The sequence below is a fragment of the Rhinolophus sinicus genome, chromosome 5 (genome assembly GCF_057876585.1).
Source record: "Rhinolophus sinicus isolate RSI-liver-muscle chromosome 5, RSI-T2T, whole genome shotgun sequence".
NCBI classification, from domain to species: domain Eukaryota; kingdom Metazoa; phylum Chordata; class Mammalia; order Chiroptera; family Rhinolophidae; genus Rhinolophus; species Rhinolophus sinicus.
The window spans coordinates 60,959,772-60,981,310 of NC_142505.1; the positions used below are offsets into that span (position 1 = coordinate 60,959,772).

A 21,539-nucleotide genomic window follows, 5' to 3' on the forward strand; every position below is an offset into this window, starting at 1 on the left:
TCTTGGGGTGACAAGAATGTAAATACTATGAAGTTTTGCCAGATTCTTCTTGTTTCACTTTCTTCAGGCAATCGCAGTGCCATATGCACTTCCTTTTATATTCACTATCAACTCGGTTCATTTTCACCCAGTTAGACTTGGTATCATCTCCTCTTCCAATACGATAAATATCCTTTCTGATCAAAACCAGAGGAGACTTTCCTTCTACTGAAACTGCTCACTGAATAAGAGACGGATTACTCATTCACTCACCAAACAGGTGCCTGGATTCATTTTCTCAGTTCTCTTTTGGCTCTAAGCAGTACCAGAGAGGCCGGCCCCTGGCTACACTCAGTAAAGGAGTGTCACAGGGATGTGACACACAGCCAAAGTTATTTTCAACCCCTTTCCCAGTTAAGAGTTTTCTTAAAAAAAAAAAAAAAAACAACACTCCTCAAGAACCAAAATGCCTTTTTTAAAAGTTTATTTTCATTTTTTCAAAGTTTTATTTAAACTTGCTTCATTGTCTGTCTCTTTCCCTCCCTTCACCCTGTAACTAATGGCCCCAGCACATGAATGACATCTTGCTAATTCCTCCAAAGCAAAAATGGTGTCTTAAAAACAGTGTACAATCCCCGACCACAAAGTGGTGGCTAAATAAATGCTTATAAAACAAATCCACGACTAAGAAGCCAATTAGTTCAGCAAGTCCAAAGCTCCATGAAAATCTGAAAAATAAGTCCCTTCAGCTGTGCAGTGCCTGAGGGAGGGTAATCAGCCGGCTTCCATAATTCCCTTAAGAAGGACCCTTAAACCTGAAATACTAGTATATCAGCACATTTAAGAAAATAACGGAGGAAATGAAGACCAACATGAACTTTACATTACTTTGCTCTCATTACCCAATCCCCAAACCACAGGAATATAAAACAAAAGTGATCCTTTCAAGTAAAAAGGTTGGAATACTAACCTTTACTGAGTCTATTATCAGAGTTTACTGAGGAATATTCATCCAGGTTTAGGGCTAATTTTACTGTTTTGTTTTTTTTACCATAAAAAGCAATTCTGACAGTTTTTGAAAATGACACCAATTATCATTTCTTAAAATATCAGTTGATCTCAGTTTCTAAATTTAGCATCTGTAAAGTACCAATTAATTTCTTTTTAATATAAGTTCTAAGAAGAAAGAGGACTTGCTTATCTCCCACTGCTGCATCCATGGTGCCTAATACATGGTCGATAATCAATAAATATTTATTGAAGAGAAGAATAAATATACACTTCAATTGACGTAACATAGAAAAGATCTGGTGTACAAGTATTTGAAGGAACTTTGAAAGGGAGATAAAAGGAGACCAATTGCTCACTGTAGCTCCTCCCTCACTGCTTACTCTTAAGAGCATAAAAAATTGAAAAATTGAAATATGGGGCGTTTCTGTCTTGTACTCTCAAACCTGGCTGCGCTGCCTGGGCAAGGCCAGTTAACAGATGCTCTATTCTTTATTTTCAATGGGAAACGACTGCTTTCGAAGGTTACAGGCAAAGAATGTACATGCAAAGGCTTCTAGTGTCCAGATCGGAGCTGTCCAATATGGGAGCCACCAGCCACAAGCGTCTATTGAGCACATGAAATGAGATGTGCTGGCGGGATAAAATGCAGACCGGATTTGTGAAGATGAGGACAAAGACGGAAAAACAAAAGAGAACGCAAAGCATCGCGTTCATAATTGTTTTATATTACATGTTGAAAAAAATCACATTTTGAATACATTGGGGTAAACAAAATACAGTATTCAATTTAATTTCACCCATTTCTTTCGAATTTTCTTAAGGTGACTTAAAAACCTTTATGTGGCTCACATTATACTTCTATTGTACACTGCTAACCCTGCCCGACAGTAAGAGTCTATATGCCACAGAAAGGAAAGTTCACTGAAAAACAGCAGAATCTGATTCCTAATTACTTAATCTATAAATAGGGAAATTGGCTAGATGTTCTACCACATACCAACATAGAGGCTCCCTCAAAGACTCACAACAGCATCGGGAGATAAACACATCAGCCTCGATTAATAGGTAAGAAAACTGAGGCACAGGAAGGAAAAGGCACTCATACAAAAGCTATGGGGCTAGTAAATGGGAGGGCAGAACACTGAACCAAAGTCAGCCTGACTTCCAAATGCGTGTTCCTCCCTTCTCTCCCCCAGTCAGTCATTCAGGGAACTTCCCCATGTTCTAAGAGTCTTGAAAAAGGATGCCAACTATCCTTCCTGATTTACCCTACGATGGGCTTCTCTTTGACACTCCACACCCTTCAACCAGATTTCTCACAGCTACTAAACCACAGAGAAGAGAACAGGGTAAAATGGATTGAACCAAACTGAAAAACTTGGACAAAATTACCATAGAGTGACATCCCGTATGATGCTTTCTCATGTAAGAGAATAAAGGTTTCCTAATTGGGCTTTTTTGCCTTTGCAATTCAAAGTTCTCCACTGCATCTGTCACTGTTAGTAGAACCTGCAACAAAGCAATGTAACTAGTGGGAAATAGCTACCTGTGAATTTCCTAATTTGAGCCAGCGTATTTCACCTGGTATGAATTAGCTTACTTAGTCTCTTAGCGGCCTCCAGAGCTTCATTCGCAGTGTCTGCTACAAAGAATCTTTGAACTTTCACTCCGTTGTCAGACATCAGTTTCTTGCTCTGGTATTCCTGCAGGTTCAGCCATCGTCTGGAGGTTAATTGCACTGGCTAGAGAAATTGGGGGAAAAGCAAGAACACTTATTAATAACAAGAGAAATACCAGTCAACCTATATGGCCAGTCTTACAGGAACCCTCAGATAACCATCAGCAACACAGATTTTAGAAAGACAAAAGAAAAAAAGTATATTAATTCTTCATGCTTAATTATTTTTCTTATCAAAATGTTACAGAACTACACATACACACACACACACACAAATAAATGCAAATTTTTAAAAACTATGACAACTCAATGTGGGGACAGAGCAAGGAATGCAGTTTCCAGCCTCTTGCCCTCACGTGGAAAGGTGCTCGCTCACTCGGGTAGTAAATGGCCATCAACTGTGATCGGATGGCCATCAGCTGTGGCTAGTTGGCTGTCAGCTGTACCCAGTGAGTCACTGGCCACTAATATAACTGTCGTGGCTACGCTAGCAGCAAATAGGGGCTAGAAAGAAGATGGTGGCTGAGCTAGCAAGGGCGGATTGCGGATTGCAGATTGCAGGGAGGCAGATTGCAGTTAGCAAGTGAGGTTGGTTGGCAGAAAAGCAGATGGCGGGATCGTGTGGCTCCTGCTTCCTGTGTCTACAACCCAGGCGCCAGCAAGGATATAGTCATATGATTCCCCTATCTGTGGCTCTGTGGGTGTTCCTTTTTGGCCTCACCATGTCCTGCGTTCTTATGTGGGAAGCGGGACCAGAGACCCCGCATGACACCCTGCAAGACACTCAGTAAGATCTGTCATCTAGTTAGCAGTAACACACCAATGCCGGTTTCCTGGTTTTGATACTGTACTAAAACTATGTAAGGCGTCAACATTAGGGGAAGCTGGGAGAAGCATACATGGGACTCTTGCACTATTTTTACAGCTCCCTGTGAGTCTATAAGTATTTTAAAATAAAAAGTTATTTTTTAAAAATGTTAAGGACTCTATTATATAGCGTATGCCTCCCAACCCCCACCCTAAACAAATAAAGCTCACAGCATTATTTCAATACCTGTATGCACATCATTAATCACTGCAAGGTATCTCAGGAAATTTGAAGTCAATGGGCCACAGACTAATCCATTTCTTTCCCATAGTTTTTAATGGAGTCTGCGTATACTCATTATATAATCACTCATAACCAAAGTTCAGTGCAGTAACCTGAGTCACTATGAAACTAGTTCCTAAAAACTGAAATTTGTGTATTAAAGTAAACTTGCTTAAGCATCATGTCGGAGTGGTTTCCCCATAGGCACTATCACTTAGTTGTTACTATCTGTGCTGAAAGAAAATGATCAAAGGGCAGAATGACATGAACAGGTAAATTCTTCTCATTTTATCCAATAAGATCAACAGCATTCCCTATCAAATCCATAAGACCATTTTTTAAAAGAAGGAAAAACAATAGGGAAAAATGAATACCCTAAGGTGAAGCTCACTTTCATCCAAGAGTCGTGATGCAAAGGAACCACTACTCACAGGAGGTAGGATGGCAATGTCATTAATGGACTAACAAACCAAAGCATCAGCCGTACAACTGGATCACAAGACTGGTGGCGGAAGATCACCTGTCACCTCCTAGCGATTTCTGTCAAGGGCCCCGGTGGATGTCCAAGGCAGTTATCACACAGACCAGAAACTGAGGTCCACAAGCCTTTCCCACAGGGACCCATTAGCTTTCAGGACCTCTAATGTGTCCTTAAAATGGCATTTTCTTTTGGAATCTCCAAGCTGCAAAGCAATCATGGAGCTTGGGACAAGGGCCATTTCAAAGTGGCTCCAGCATCTGGGAACTAGAGGGAGTTCTACTCAAGGCCAGAGTGTATCTTCAACTTCTTTTTCTCTTTATAAATAGTATGACAGTGGTTGGCATATTGAAGATACTCAAACAATACCAGTTAGGTGTCCAAGTGAATAACCCCTGTCCTTTGTTCTTCTGTCCCCTGATGTAGATCATTGTTCATTCCCAGAAACTGACCTTCTCTAAAAACAGAAAAGTAAAAATCCTTTAGACCTGAAATAAACATGATGTAATTTACACACACTGGTAAAAAATTCAAATTTCGATACGACTAAACCTAAAGATATCTCTCTGTTCTGTACTTAATGAAAATTGGTAATGATGGCTTTAATACTGAAGTTGCCTGCACTTCTTTAGAAACACATATGCTGGGATAAAAATAAATTGCCAGGCAAATAATGCTCACATCGTTTACTATATACTGTATAACTGCATATGATTTGTTACTCTTCTGAATTTTTAAGTTTTGATGAAACATTCGTAATTTAAATAACACAAAAATTCAAAAACGAACATATTCATCTTCTCAATAGTCTTAATAGCACATCACATAACATATCAAGAAATATTCAAGTTTTAAGCATTTAGTGAAAGCCCCTTAAAAAAAGATAAGATTAAACATTAGATATAAACCATATTCTGGAACCACTTTTAAAAGGAATATGGGGAAGAATCCATAGATTTAAGTCTATGTTGACATATCAATTTAAAGCAATTAACAAAAGAAGAAGAAAAAAAAAGACTGGTTGAAAAGAACACTTGAGAGAGATCAAAAACAGCCACAATGTGGTCACGGTCAATTCCTTTTCATCAGAACACTCACTGTATTAATTTTAGATATGTTAATGCAATTTGCTGCACACTAATTGCAATTGATCCAGAAACCAGCTTCAGAGACATATAATACATATTGACGGTTTCTGCATTGACTCAAATGAAAGCCTGCTTAAAATCAGTCGCTCTGAAATTGAAAACTAACACAGTGAACCCAGTTCCAAAGCCACTGCTGATTCCAAGCTATCACTCTACAAAGTGACCATCTTACAGAATAATCACCTATGTTTGTCAACCCTAAACTTGGAAGAATACAGTCCCTGACTGGGTCTAAAACTTCATTAACTCAACTTCATTTATTAAGAAGCTGGGATAGATCTAGAGAGGAACAACTTAAGTCTACTTTTGTATGTTCAGGTGGAAGAAAAAAGGAGACGAGACATTTGCTAAGCAAATGGATGCAATAAACTGCTGAACAATAACAATATTAATAGTTCCATCTACTATTGGCTGAGCATTCACCATGTGTTAGGCATTGTACTAAGTAAGCACTCATGTATCTAAGGGTCAAAACAATCATGAAAAGTCAAGTATTATTATCTTTCTCAATAGCTGTCATTAATGCAATCCAACAAATATTCCTAATCTTCCTTCTCCCAGGCATTCCTGGCCTTAGCCCATGTAACTAGTTCTGGCTGCTAAGTTGTAAGTACATATGGTGGGTGACACCTCTGGGCCAACACTGATTACCAACCTCCCAGTCACCCAAGTTCTCTCTTGACCTGGGAATGGCAGTATTCAAGATGGCAGCTGATCTACTGTGTTTCCCCGAAAATGAGCCCTAGCCAGACAATCAGCTCTAATGCATCTTTTGGAGCGAAAATTAATATAAGACCCAGTATATTATATTATATTATATTATATTATATTATATTATATTATATTATATTATATTATATTATACCTGGTCTTATAGTAAAATATGACAGGGTCTTATATTAATTTTTGCTCCAAAAGACGCATTAGAGCTGATGGTCCGGTTAGGTCTTATCTTCAAGGAAATATGGTATCAGCCAGAGGCCAGAATGAGGACCGACACAACCCCAGGAAACTGGCAATGCTTGTGTAGTGAAAAATAAATTTTTGTGAATTTTCAGCCACTGAGATTCCGAGAATTATTTGTTACTGTTGCAGAACCTAACTGATCATTAGCACCTAACTAATAAAACCATCTTACAAATTAGGAAGCCCAGGCTGAAGGTTAAGCCACTGGCTCAAGATCACAGGAGCTGCCAAACTGCAAAGCTTCTCTGATCAACAGTATTGACTGACTGTGTGGTACTGCTGGTTCACTGCATCTGTATTCTGGCCCCACATTCCCAGAGGCTCTTGGTGATAAAGACTGTGACCGGGATGAATAAGATCATGTACCTGTTCAAAAGGCCAAAAATCTACCAGGAATAGAACTCTCAGAAACACTGCCACAGCAAGTGTAAGGAAAACTAACTAACTGCTCCAGGCTTTGGGAGGGAGGCAGGTGGAGGTGTGAGTCCTAAGACACTATAATGGTAGAAGTAGTTTATTTCAACTCCTAGGAAGAGAGCTACCTGCTAAAAGACTAGACTAATATCTTCACTGCAGGAGAGAAGTCAGGATTTCCCAGGAAATCCATGAATTCTGGAATGTAAGCAATGGAAGGAAGTCTAAAGATAATCTGACACAGTACCTTTCAATTATTTCTGCCAGTTACTTGCTTACGTGCCTTTGGGATCTCCCCACACTTTGTCAACCAGATTCTGCCTAAATTGGAGACTGTTCAGAGACTGGACAGTGATAGGAAGACAGCAGGCTTTGTCTTCCTCTTTCTGAGTTGGGCAACAACTCCGGCAGTGGCTGCCTCTCCTCTGAAGCTCAGGTCCCTCCAGACTGTCCTTTCTTCTATAATTCCAGTCCCACTACCTCCCCCACTATGACTCCTGCACCCATCAGCTGGCCCTGGCCTGATAACAACATACCTCCTTCCACTCCCTGGGCTGATAGAAGATTCCTGCTGTTGCCAATCTCTGGGATGCCTCCCCAGCCCTGTTTGTTTTCCAATGGTCCTAACACCTCCGTAACTATTTGCCTTCCGTTGCTAAGTTCTATTAAAAGACATGGTGCTCCACAGAACCTGAAAGCATAGGAGCAAGGAAATGGCAGTAGCCCACTTATGAAGGCAATGTTGGTACCCTAGTCTACATTTGTTTCCCAGGCAGTCATGTCTCATATAGTGAGATTCCAAGGTATGAACCACTGGAGTCCAACCTCATCATTTTAAGCCAGGAACACTGAGGCTAAAGAGAGCATTTAACGTGCATCATGAGCCAGAGGCAGAATGAGAACCGGTCTAATTCCAATTTTCTTTCCTTCTTTCATTCAGACTTTGGCAAAATGAACATATTAGGAAGAGCATCATGGTCTCCAAACAGCTGGCGCAGGTGAGCATCTGGGCTGTTTACTGTGGATCTGTATACGGACCTTTCCATTGTTCCCTTCCCTTCCATGTCTTAGAAAGACCAACCATTTCTAAGCTAAAAAAAAAAAAAAGAAGAAAATACAACTTAAAAGAAAAGCAGCACATGAGGATTTAAGAGCTTGTGGGAACAAGGGAGCAGAGGCAGAAAAGAAAGAATTTAAAAATGAAGGAAAGGACAAAGAGAACTAAGAAATAAAAAGACAATGACTCAGGCAAAAACTCACAAAACCAAAAAGGAAAAAAAAATCAAAGCACAAAATTAGACAGCTACACAGAAAAAAAAAGAAAATGACACAACCAAGAAATCATACTTCACCCTATGGTTTTAAAATTAGAGGTTTAGAAACTACTGAAATAGCACCACAGGAGGGGAAAATAAAATCAATAAAGCGAGTACAGAAAGTGATGTCACTGAGCTGGGCGTCCCCAAAGGGAGAATCTGTGAGCCACATCTGCCCACAGGTGATCTGCATTCACTGCCTTCAGCCAGACTTTGCTGTCAAGAGAACTGGTCCTGGGTTACACCGCAGGAAAGTTCCAAGGCTACAGAATAAGCCGAGCAAGCAGTAAATTTATTGAAAGAAGGAGGGAAGGACAGTGCACTTTCAGCGTGGTAGCAGTGGGCAGGCTGGGAGGATAGCCACTGTGCCGAAGAGGGATGGGGCTTGGGAATTATTTTCAAAATGAGGACGTGAAATATTCAAGATTTAGGGGTGGAGTTATAGGCGTTCCCAGGTGGGTCTTTGCTGACCACTCCTTCCCATCGGGAGGAGGGATTTTTGTCTTATTTGGCCCTTGTCATGGTGACACGGAGGGAGGGAGGATATTCTCTCCCTGTAATGCTAATAATTTTATAATCCGTTACAATTAGCTCAAGTTCACCCTGAGGGACAAGATGGCGTCCTGGGTCTGCTCTAGGCCACCGAAATGGGGTTTTGGCTGATCTGGCAGCTGCACCTCTTCTTAAGAATGATCTCGTCTCTTCCCTAGTTTGTTTTCCCTCACTTCCTCCTTCCCTTCCTCCCCCTCTCCCCAAGGCCTGTTCTTTCTGCCTACAGTAACAACTTCCCACAGCAGTACTGCTTCACTTAGGAAAGCAGCATGAAGGAGCATTAGAAGAGCCAAACACTCACTAGCAATCAGGAAAACAAAAATGAAACATGAGAAGCCACTCTGCCAAAGTTTTGGGAATGTCACTGGTAAAGGTAGGGTAAACTGTGCTTTCTCATATCCTACCCATGCAAATAAAACGGCACTGTAAGCACCTTCAAAGACAATTAGACAGCATTTATGAAAACTAAAACACTCACATCCTCTGGTCTGGCCCATCCATGTATTGGATCTGACCTAGCAAAACACACATGTACTGAGGATACATACAGGGATTTTCTGTGTAGTGTGGTACATACTAGAGGGTAAAGTTGGAAGTGACCTAAAATGCCCATCAAATAGACTGGCTAACTAAACCACAAATAGTCAAACTATATGAGACATTTAAAATATCTATGGCAACACAACAGCACCCACTATCAACGTGGTCCTCTCCATTCTCAGTTCTGTTATAACTAGCATGCCAAAACTTTTAAGCAACCATGTGTAACCCTCCGCACCCTTTATGTTGGCTGCAAGGACCTGGCAGCCACTGCTGTTGGAAGGGAGGGTGGAGTCGCAGGGTGGAAGCAGCCTGGATTACTGAGTTATTACCTTAAGACCTCTGCCTTCAAGTCACCTGACCCACACTGGCAGGAAATGAGAAATAAACCTATGATGTGTTTACCACTGAAATCTTGGGAATAACTTGTAATAGCCTCATCGACCAGTCTAGTCTGATAAGTATGAACATCCTAACACTGATTGTTCTCCAAGGCACATTACTGAAAGAAAACACCAAGTTTCATTCAACATATAAAGTAGAATAACATTTCTATTTCGGGTACACATGTCCACACACAAAGCAACATTCTGCATCTTTTCAAGATAGAGCTGTGTATAAGTATATGAAAAGGTCCAGAAGAAGTTCACCAAGCCTAATGCCAGTAAAGTGGAGGAGGGCAGAACTGGAAGATGCTGATCAAAGGAAGATTTAACCTAATCTATGTGTATGTATGTATGTGTATATATATATATATATATATATATATATATATATATATATATATATATATTTTTTTTTTTTTTTTTTTTAAATTTATAGAAAAAAATCATTCATTATTTGTGTAATGAAAATCACTCTATTTAAAAACACTGAAAGGAAGTAATCAAACCTAGGCATTGACTTGTCTGAAAAACGAAGGGCTTACTTAACTGTAGCAGGGTTCTTGGAAAGCAGGGTAAAAACTAGGTGGGGAGCAAAAGCTTCCAATCACTGTCCCAGAGAACCACCACCTCTCCTATAGCCTGCCACCCCATAGGAAGAGGCTCTTAAACCTCACTTTGAGATCTTAACAGAAACAACGTGGAATCCCTGTGGTTACAGGTATGGCCAAGAGGCAAATGCTAGGGGCTGTGGCAAGCCAAAAGCTGGTATGTATTTGTTACATTTTAGTTTCTGCCAACGTCATTCTGTATGTAAATTAGCACCCATAAATCTACCATAGTCATGTTACCTAGGAAATACTAGGCTTCAAATATGTTGGTACATATGAAAAGACAGATCTCTATGAGTATCACAAAATAAAAGGCCTGATTGCTTAAAACAGGCTCTGATGAAAAAGCCACTTCACTGTTACTCTGCAAAAGAGAGTAAGTGGAATACTGCTTTTAAGAAGAAAAAAAAAAAATAATAATAATAATAATGATAACAATAATAAAAATAATAGTACTTTTCTGTTAGGCCCTTAATGTGATAATGCCAGCACATCAACTCTTCCTTCATAAAGAAAACAGGCTAAAGAAACAAAGAAAAGCAACGCAATGTGTAATTAGCAGCCTAAATCCATGGATAGGAAAAAGCAATAATGTGAGACATAGAAGAGCAGGTACATGGGTATTGACACTTTGATGTTTTACTCCTTGATGTCTAGAACTAAAATGCTCCTGACCCCTCTCCATTCAGGTTATCCCCACGTTACACACGGTAAGAAAATTAATTAACAGTTAATTAACCCACAATGGTTGAGTTCTTACACTCTAGCAGGGGTACAGAGGGAGGCTACCCATACTCTGATGAGAGAAAAGGCACCTGATTTTCCTTATTTCCAAAGTGGAGGAAATTAACAGGCCCATTTTCATGGTTGTTGTGAGGATTAAATGAGTTAATATATGTAAATCAATCCAAACAGTGCCCAGCATATCATAAGTACTAAAAAAAAAAAAAAAAAAAAAAAAAAAAAAAAAGTCAGTTATTATTAATGCAGAAATACAAAGGGGGAGAAAAAGTGTAACAAGGAGACACTCAGCAATCACTAGAATAAAAATAGCAGGTGGTCATCACATAACTGATAAAGAAGTGCTCCTAGCGTCCTGCTGTTCATTTTAAATGCATTGGGGAGGTCATTTTAAACTCTTTACTAGTGGAATCTCTACATTTAAATCACTCAACAATCATAAAAAGAGACAGAACAGTAATTTACAACAGGAAAGGCCAGATCAATCTCGCATTTGCTAAGCAACTTAAAATGTGCTATTTGTACTAAGCAAATTTACTTTCCATCTCATGAGCCATGAAATCCCCATCTCACCCATGAGGAAATTTTGAGGTGAAAAGAGTTTAAGTAACTCATCTAAGGCCACTCAGCTAGTTAAGTAAGAGTCAAGATATAAATCCAAGTCTGCATAAAAAAACCCCTGAGCTTTCTATTATTCCAACTGATTGATCAATTGACTGATTTTTCTGGGTCCACCTGTGATCCTATGTCAATAAAAAGGACCTGGAACTGCCACCAGACAAAAACTATACATCCATTCCTGACCTAAAAATACCAGTTTTGCATTTAAAAGAAGAGAAAACAAAAGCAGCTTGCAAATTGGGAATACTGATAACGATGGTGTGGTGCCTGAAAAAACAGTGTTGATGGGGTGTGGAATTTAATTAGAATAGATGGCTAGAGAAGAGAAGTACTTTAAAGTTTACTGATCAAGAGAAACAACACTTGAAGTCTATGCAAGAAATCAGACTCGGATCTGACCAGGAGCTTGCAGCCACTTTTATTCCACTTACAAGGCATCTGATAGTACCACAACTCTCTGTCTAAGACCCCAGGCAGTACGGAGGTAGGGGATAGCATCCATTAAAAAATAAAATAAAACAATTTGTCCTACCAGGAAAGAATTGAAAGTTGATCTTTCAGACTATCCAGAAATTGGATCATAGCAGTTTCCTATTTTAGAATTAGTTCTTCTTGAGTTACCTTGACAAAGTCTAATTGTTTTTTAAACCAAACTGAATACTAGCTAATATGTATGAGTACCATGAAGTTCATTAACTATACACTTGATGAGCATTACCTCATTTAATTCTCACCACAACCCTACCAGGAAGAAACTAGCAGAAGCCCATTTTACAGATGAGCAAATTAAGGCTCAGAGAAGCTAAGTGCTTGTTGAGAGTAACAAAGCTCATTAGAGGCAGAGCCATATTTCAAATTGCGGTGTGCCTGACACCAGAGTCTGTGCTCTTCAATGAGACAGTAATGGTCAAGCACCTCCCAGCCCACAAAAGCGGGTCCTGAGCTGTGGAACTCACTGGGGCAGGAAGAGAAGCTGGAGGCGGTATAGAGATTTCTCTGCAGGGAGGTACAGAGCTGCACTGAACAGGGGGTTGGGGCTAAGGATGGGAAGCTCCGGATGGGTTTCACTAAATCAAAAGAATTAAGATTCTCAAAGACACCACCCTGTTCTTTTTATCCTAGGGTTAGCAGAAAAGTAGTATATATTTTTTATGGAGCAAAGAAATGTAAAACTCTTTGTAGAAAGGGCAAATGCCCAAAGGAGAGTTGACTCCATAACTTCAGACTTCTGCTGTGCCAACAAGAAAGAAGGAGGTGGAGGCAGAATACAACCTTGATAAATATTAGTATGTTAACAGCAGAAATAAATGTATAAAATGCACTAAAAATACATCATTTCAAAATGCCTGCCTGTCCCCTACTGGAGAGTGTGCCAGCTCAATTATGTTGCAAAAGAAAATTACTTTAATTTTATATTGTGAACAGAAGTGGGCAAGATTTATTTATACACTCGCATAGCAGAGAAACAAATTAAGGTAGCATAAACATATACACGCATTGAACGCCTACCAGGAATCTGGCAGGACCTGTAGCCTGTCCATTCGTTTAACAGTATTCCACCGAGCATTTATAACATGGCGGCCGCTGTGCTTGTCATCTGAGCTGTGCCGGTCAACAGCACAGACAAGCTCTTTGCTGTTACGGTGTTTATGTCCTCCGAGGGACGGCAGGGAAGATGGACATGAACACACACATGAAGACTATCATGACACAGTGGAAAGTGCTATCAAGGAAATAAAATACACATGACGAATTATGGAGGCCAACTGTAGACGGAGTGGTGATCTCTAAGGCAGTGACATCTGTCCTGAGGCCTGAAGACAGAAAGGAGGTGGACATGTGAAGAAGCTGTGAGGACACTGTCCAAGGCTCGGAGGGAGGAAAGGATTCTTATGAGCAGGAAGTAGGGGGAGTAAGGTAAGAGGATGGAAAAGTGAGCAGGGAGACCATGCAGGTGCTTGTAAGCCACGGGCCAGATTTTAGATTTTATTCACTCAGTTGTTTAAGCAGGGTGGATGAGATCAAATTCACATTTTAGAAGAGTCAGTCTGTCTTCTGTTTAGACAATGAAACCGGTTACCAGAGAGCTGCATTAAACCAGACCAGAGTGAGCAACCTTTCCCTATAAACAGTAAAACATTAAGTAATTCAGGCTTTGAGATCAGATAGTCTCTGTTTCAACAATCCAACTCTGCCTCTATAGCATAAAACAGGCACAGATAATATATAAAATGATGGGCAGGGCTATGTGTTCCTGTTGCCTTACAGCTGCCAAACTGTTCCCCCACTTTTCCCAGGATTTCACAGGGGAGTGCGCCTCAGCAAACTGAGGCCTGATGAAGAGAGATTGGAGAAGCTTCCTTGAGGGGATGTCTCAGCAAACTGAGGTCCTATGGAATCACATCGGTCCCTCCCCTCCAACAGATACCCTGGGGTTGTGCATGTGTGTGAAGGCAAAGTACAAGATGGAGCACAATGGGGACTTTCAATTAGACAGCCAGCAGGCACATAACTCACAGATCTTGAGATTGACAATCTTTACCTCCTCAATTGTTAACTAATAAAAGCCACGCTGGCTGATTCAGGGGCTCAGTCCTTGGGGTTTGAGTCCCTTGGCCCAGATTGTACTCTACTCTTGGCTCTGGTCTTTCTTAACCCTGTGCCACCCTTCTCGCTTCCCACAGCTCTTGTCATGCAGGACGCGACAAGTTCCAAGGAAGTTTCATTTACAAAAACCGAATTTGGTTTGCAGACCCCTCAACTAAACAATAGAGAGGGCAGAAATGGAGGAATTCTAGATACAGTTTAGTGACGATGCAAAGCTTACTCCTGGATTAGATACTGTAGGGTTTAAGATAAAAAGAAATCTAGTATTAGACAGACTACACACACACACACGCACACCACATGCACACTTCACACAGACATATAAACCTGGTGAATTTTACTGTGTTTCCTGGAAAATAAGATCTAGCCGGACAATCAGCTCTCACGCATCTTTTGGAGCAAAAATTAATATAAGACCCGGTCTTATTTTACTATAAGACCGGGTCTTATATAATATAAAACTGATTCTATAATGTAATATAATATAATATAATATAATATAATATAATATAATATAATATAATACCGAGTCTTATATTAATTTTTGCTCCAAAAGATGCATTAGAGCTGATTGTCCAGCTAGGTCTTATTTTCAGGGAAACACAGTATGTGTCGCAAGAAAGCATTCCTTTAGAAATAATCTGAAGCTTGGATTTTTTGCCCAACCTGGCCTTTGCATGACACTTAATTATTGAAACTCCTGTACATCATTCCACCACATCAGAGCTGCTGGGTCTTTGATCTTATAACCTTCTTCCATTACTTAATATTAATCCCAGAGGACAACAGGCACACCGCTCTACTGTAGCCTCATCCTGCTACAATGGCCCATCTGCAGCTCTTCTCCAAGGACAAAACACAAGGCCTTCCTGGATTAAAGAGACATCATGCAGGAATAACAAAAAAGAAATAAAAAATAAGGATTAGTAAATTGTGGCATAGCCAATGAAATACTCTAAAATGGTTTAAAAGGATGAACCAGCTCTTGAAATATATCAATGCAGATATATTTCCAAAATAAAACAGAGAAAAATAAGGATGTGACAGAGAAGAGGGTCACATAAGAGTATGCATACTTAAACAGGAAAAAAAAATATTAAACAATGTTCTGGAGACAAATGAAGGGGTTCGTAGTATGCCCCCAAAAAATATATAAATATATATGTATAGCCACTCTATCACAGGATTATTTTGAGCTGCAAGCAACCGAAAAGAAACAGATATAGGGAAAATTCTCTGCTCCCCTGACCCCTCCACCAGGAAGAGCAAGACAATTCTTAGTCCAAGGAGGCAAATCTATACTCTTAGCCCAGAGGCAGCACCGCAAGAATCAATGTAACAAATCTTACTTACTGGCCAGCCCTAATCTCCCATGAGTGTCCCCATGTTTACCTTTTGCTGCCTCTAGAATCTCAAAGTCCTTTCCCTTTGTCTTCTCATTTCTTTGCAAATGTATTGCTCTTTTGGTAAGATGCCACATAAGCCCAATGCTCTTGTTAATTAACTTCTCTTTGTTTTTGTGTTTTGTTTGTTTGTTGTTATATTAGTTTCAGGTGTACAAAACAAAGTGTAATAGTTAGACATTTATACCTCCTCACAAAGCGATAACCCCCTTCCTTCCCCCAATCTACTACCCCTCTGACATGGCACACAGCCGTTACATTCCCACTGTGTCTATTCCTTATGCTGTACTCCACATCCTGTGAATATGTGCGTATGCATATAACTATGTATATATATACATATTAAATTACAGTTGACATTCATTATTATTCCGCTTCAGCTTCAGGTGTACAGTGCAGTGATCAGGCATCTACATCATCCCTGAAGTGGTCTCCCTAATAAGACAAGTGTCCATCAGATACCCTCCCAAATCTTTACAACATTATTGATTGGGGAATATTCCCCAAACTGACTTTCTTATCCCCGTGGCAATCTTGTGGTTACCAATTGTGCTTTCTAATCTCCTCATCTTCTCCATTAATAAATCAACAAACAACAAGTATTGGCGAGGATGTGAAGAAAAGTGATCCCTCATGCACTACTGGTGGGATTGCAGATTGGTGCAGCCACTATTGAAACTTCTCTTTGTTTTTCTCTTGGCAATCTGCCTTTTGTCAGTCAGTTTGCAGGACCCCAGTCAATAAACCCAAGACTGGCGGAGGAGCAGTCTTTCCTCCCCTGCAAATATAAGTTGACATAGTAAAACAATTTGGAATGTGAATGTCAAGCTTGGGATAGTGACTATGTTAGAGAGTTAGAGAGGGGCACGGGTTTTAGGAAGGGGCTCTAAGGGTCTTCAACTTTATCGGTTATGCTTTATGTCTTTTGTTTTAAAAGGACCTGAGCAAATGCAAGAAAATAGCAACATTTGGAACTTCTTCACATTGGACACACAGATGATTGTGACATTAATCTCAATATTCTTATTTTTTCTAAATATAAAGTTATATACTTAATGTAATTAACTTAATAACTACACTTAAGTCCAGGAGTTAAATTTATTAATCAATAAAATGAAAGAGGGCAAGGTAAAGAAATAATAACTTTAATCAGAAAAAGTGAAAAAATCAGATTAGGTTGATGCAAAAGTAATTGCGGTTTAGAAGGTTAAAAATAACTTCAAAAATGCAATTACTTTTGCACCAACCTAATAGAAGAAACCTGAGCTCTGCTGAGCCAACAGCTCCTGTTGTGTGCGAGTAACTGCCCCCTGGAGGTGTCCCTGTGCCTGCTGGAGGCTGGCACTGCCCCAGTGTGCACCCATGTGCCTAGGCACTGCCCCCAGCATGCCAGCACTGCACCTCTGGAGAACAAGTGAAGTGAGCTCAGGGAAAGAGGGGAGGGTACTGGTTTTCATCCATGGATTGCCTAAGGTTTGTCCAAGTGATTTGTCTTTTGTTAGGTTCATGTTCATAAAAACTGGTTTCTGCTCACTTCTTACATGAGTGAATGATTCTAGAAGTTATTTCCTGAAAATTTGGTCATTATTTCATCTTATAAAAATGTGTGTGTGAGAGAGAGAGAGAGAGAGAGAGAGAGTCTCTGTCATAGCAAAAGGGGTTTGGGGTTCCAAGAATCGTCTTCATGTGAAGTGCTCACTTGAAAACAAATCCAAAACAGTGCAATAACACAACAGCCATAAGCTCAATCTTATTCTGGGGCCATTAATTGCTCAGCTAAACCCAGCCAACCATTTTACACCATTCCACATGCCAGCAGAACAGATTATTTATGATAGAGAAGGGAAAATACTATTTTTCTTCAACCACATTGCCCAAATACATCACCACTATGAGACCTACAAGGGTGTTTTTCAAGATCTCCACCTCAAATGAGCTGATGACACTGAGCAAGTGAAGCAGAGATATTAGTAAAGCAGAATATTCAACCTTCCAGGGATGCTGGCAGGATACAAACAGACAAGTTATATGAAGGTGTTTTGTTACATGTGAGTTCAGCATAGCCATTTCAATGGGTTAAATGTGTCAACTCTGTGCATCAGATATAGCTCCTTCATAAAGCCCTGTCCCATTCCTCCCTCCATCCCCTTTAGTTCCTACTTAAATTATTCCCCAAAGTCCCTTCCAATAGATTCAGTGGAAGCTTGCAAGGGACAGACTTTATTTCAATCAACCCACTCATGCTCCTTCTAACACTCTAATAGCACTTAATAGTTTAAGATACATTTGAGTTTAATAGGATTTACCTGATGGAAATGGACTTCTCGTCGTTACTCTATAGCAGCAGTTTTGAGCAAGCTAGCTAACTCAATCTCACAAGTCCACCTGTCAACCTGGCATGCTGAAGAAATGACTCAGAGAGTAGTAAATGATGGACCTTTGATGGGGAAATTCCCCAGATCCGCTCTTCGACATTTTGAAGGCTTGCTGTACAGAATGATAATTGGTTTCTGCGAGGTTCCGAGTCCACTCTTTGTGTTTAGAAAGAGACTTCAATTTTTTATTAAGTAAAATATTACTACAGTGGGAAACTAAATCTTACAATGTTCTATTAAGAAAGATAACTTTATAGGAAGTGTCCCTTTTTCATATTTCCACTGTCACAATACCCATTTATAGGAGAAATTACAATCTAGAGTATTAAATCCCATTGCCCTCCCCAATATTCCACATGAAATGTCCTAGTTTTGAAAGCAAAGCACATGCCAAATCTTTCAATTCACATTAGGCATCTCTTCTCTGGCAATAATTTGAGTTTCCTCAGCCAGGGTAGGGGAGGGAGAGAATCACTAAATCTTACTACCTATATCTGTATGAATAGCCCATAGAAGTTAAATTCAAAGCAAGCTTTCAGAAAACTGGATAATGTGGAAATGAAATTTCAAAATAATCCCTGAATAGAGAATTTGTGCTACAATGCAGGATACATGCCATTCACTTTCCTCCAGAAAACTTTTGAAAGAACTATTGTCATTCATTTGAAAAGTCCACTTGATAATAGAAAAATCTGAAAAGCACACATAGACAAAAGGACCCTTGTAAAATAGACAATCTGACACTTAATGCCTAAGCAGCAAAGAAAACAATATAGGATACCCTCTTAAAATTAGAAGATTCAATAAGAACAAAGAATCTCAAGGAAGTTTAATCCTAATGATTTTTCTTCCAGGAACCTATAGTCAAATGCTATATGACATTGCTACAATTGAACAACTGGTCCAAACTAAAATTTAACAGAGAAAACGAGACACAAAAGAGCAAAATATGAGATATTGCTTGTTGATGTCACGATGGCAGGTTCAGGAGCTGACAGAGACATGGGCTTAAGAGAGTGAGTGAGGAAGAAGTCTTCTTTGCCTGCCACTCATTAGCAGGTGACCTTAATCCTGTTTACATTTGTTAAATGGGACTATAACCACCACAACCTCACCAAGTTGCTGAAAAATGAAATGAAAGGTGTCTGTGACATCTCAATCTGGCCTGGGATCAAGAAGCAACCCCAGAGAGGCAAGAGATACTACCACAGTGGGAATATGGTGTCCACTGCTTCCTTCCTGGCCAGATCCAGCCAGTACCCAATGGCTACCCAAGGACAAATAAGCCCAAGTAACTCTCCCCTGTAGGTCCTTACTCTCTTCTCTTAAGGACCTCTTCCTTTGTTTATAGAAGCGGTAGTCACCTCAGAATTGATCACTATACCCTGATTGACCTATAGATCCCGCTGTCTTTGAGGCACCTGGCCCTCCCCAGGCAGAGGAAACACCCCAAGGAAATACTGCCACACTGATGGCTGGAGAAATGACCGGAGGCCTTGAGACCAAGCCCCCTCCCAAAAAGCAACCCACTGAACAGTAAGAATCACATACTCCACAGCATTAGACGTAGCGCTGGGCAGAGTGCGAACACAGAAAGGAAGAGCACAAGATTGTTCCAAGATTTCTAAACAAAATATTCACAGCAGCGCTGGGGAAACCAGCAAGGAGGAAGGGAGTGCGCCTGGTAAAGCAGACATTGAGAGGAATCCCTGAGGGGCAGCAGGCAAGTAAAAACGGAAGGAGAAGCCCAGCACTAAAAAAGCCCAGAACAGGACTGGACCAAAAGTGTGAGGAGCTCTGGTTATACTTTCAACTTGAAGGGTAGACTCACAGGGAGCAGAAGAGGGGCCAGTAACCATTAGGACAACTGGTACCATGTAGCAGAGAGTAAGCTCCTACACAAAAGTGATAATTGTGGGGCAAGTGGCCTGAGAGATGACACAGTGCCCCAGGTGGCTTCTGACACCTAGACAGAAGACAAGGTACAGGCACATACACCATGTGGCTACACACTCTGCCCCACTCCCACAGGCACTGATGGCAGGATGATGTAAGCACAATGTCAAGAGTTATTAAACAATGGAGGCCATCAACATCGTGAAAGAGAAACAAACAAAAGAGCTAACACTGAGGAAAAAGTTCATGGAAGACATAGCACAAAACTGTACTTTAAAAAGTGTAATACATCAGATGTGAGTGAATGCTATATCCACCAAAACGGTCATTGCAGCACTATTCACAGTAGCCAAGACATGGAAACAATCTACATGTCTTTCAATGGAAGAACTGGATAAAGCAGATGTAGTACATATACACAATGGAATACTGCTCAGCCATAATGAAACACTGCCTTTTGCAACAACATGGATGGATCCTCAGAGTATCATACTAAGCAAAATAAGTCAGACGGAAAAGGATAAGAACCATATGATTTCACTCATATGGGGTGTCATGCGGGGGACCCTGCTCGCTGCACCATTTGTCGTACGGGGCGGCCTGCGGGGTCTCTGCTCCCGCTCCCCATCCAAGAACGCAGGATATGGTGAGGCCAAAAAGGAACACCCACGGAGCCATAGGTAGGGGAGTCATACCACTATATTCTCTCTGGCGGCACTATACTCTCACTGGAGGCTGGATCCACACTGTCCGCAAACCGCCATCCACACTTGCCAGCCAAGCCGCCATCTTCTTGCTAGCCCCATTCTTTCTCTCTCCTCTCTCTCTCTACTAGCATAGCCACAGCAGTTATATTGGCGGCTAATTGGCTAACTGGCTACAGCTGACGGCCAATCAGCCACAGCTGACGGCCATCTACTACCCGAGCCAGCACTCCTCCACGTGAGGCCAAGAGCCTGGAAACTGCTTTCTGGGGCTCTGCCCCCACATGGGGGTATAAAACAGAAAGTAACAAACAAAAACAAATTCACAGAGACAGATAACAGTATGGTGGTTTCCAGAGGGAAAGAGGGGTGAGGGGAAGATGAAGAGGGTAAAGGGGGTCAAATACATGGTGATGGAAGGAGAACTGACTCCGGGTAGCGAGCATACAATGCGATATATCAATGATGTATTACAGAAGTGTATATCTAAAACTTAGATTATGTATTTAAACCAATGTTACCCCAATAATTTAATTTTAAAAAACTAACTAGGAACCTTGAAAGTTTAAAACTGATGTCTGAAAAAAAAATAAAGGCAAGAAGGTATAGGTTGAAAATACAGGGAATATAACCAGAAAACAATTCAGTGACCTAGAAATCAGAGGAGGGAATCCCACGGTCAAATATCTGGGAAATAGTTTTCTTTCTCTTACTTAGAGATTCTCAATACGCATTATCTTATTAAAGGTCCTGAGAAGTCATTTTAAAAAACCATTTAAAAAATCTATTTAACACAGTTTTCCCCAAGCCAATTTTCAATTGGCATCTGCTTTAGTTACTCCTTCGGGAAATGCCACAGACTGCAAAAAACAAGACAGGTACACAACTAACCCTAACACCATACAGAAGGAAACTGGAGCTGTGTCACCTCTGTGTGAAAGTATTTTTGTTTATTCGAGCATTCCACACTTGTCTTCTCATTATGCTCTACGACCTCCTTGGGATACCCTGCAGTAGATCTAAAGA

At 40.5% G+C, this 21,539-nt stretch overlaps 1 protein-coding gene across 1 annotated transcript in view; it reads right to left on the reverse strand.

Moving 5' to 3' along the window:
• Positions 1 to 21,539, reverse strand: part of SUCLG2 (succinate-CoA ligase GDP-forming subunit beta) — a 253,427-nt gene that overhangs the window by 193,052 nt on the left and 38,836 nt on the right. Inside the window, exon 2 of the mRNA XM_019757202.3 lies at positions 2,591 to 2,732. Within this exon, the coding sequence (XP_019612761.2) occupies positions 2,591 to 2,732 (142 nt within the window). The remainder of the gene's footprint in view (positions 1 to 2,590; positions 2,733 to 21,539) is intronic.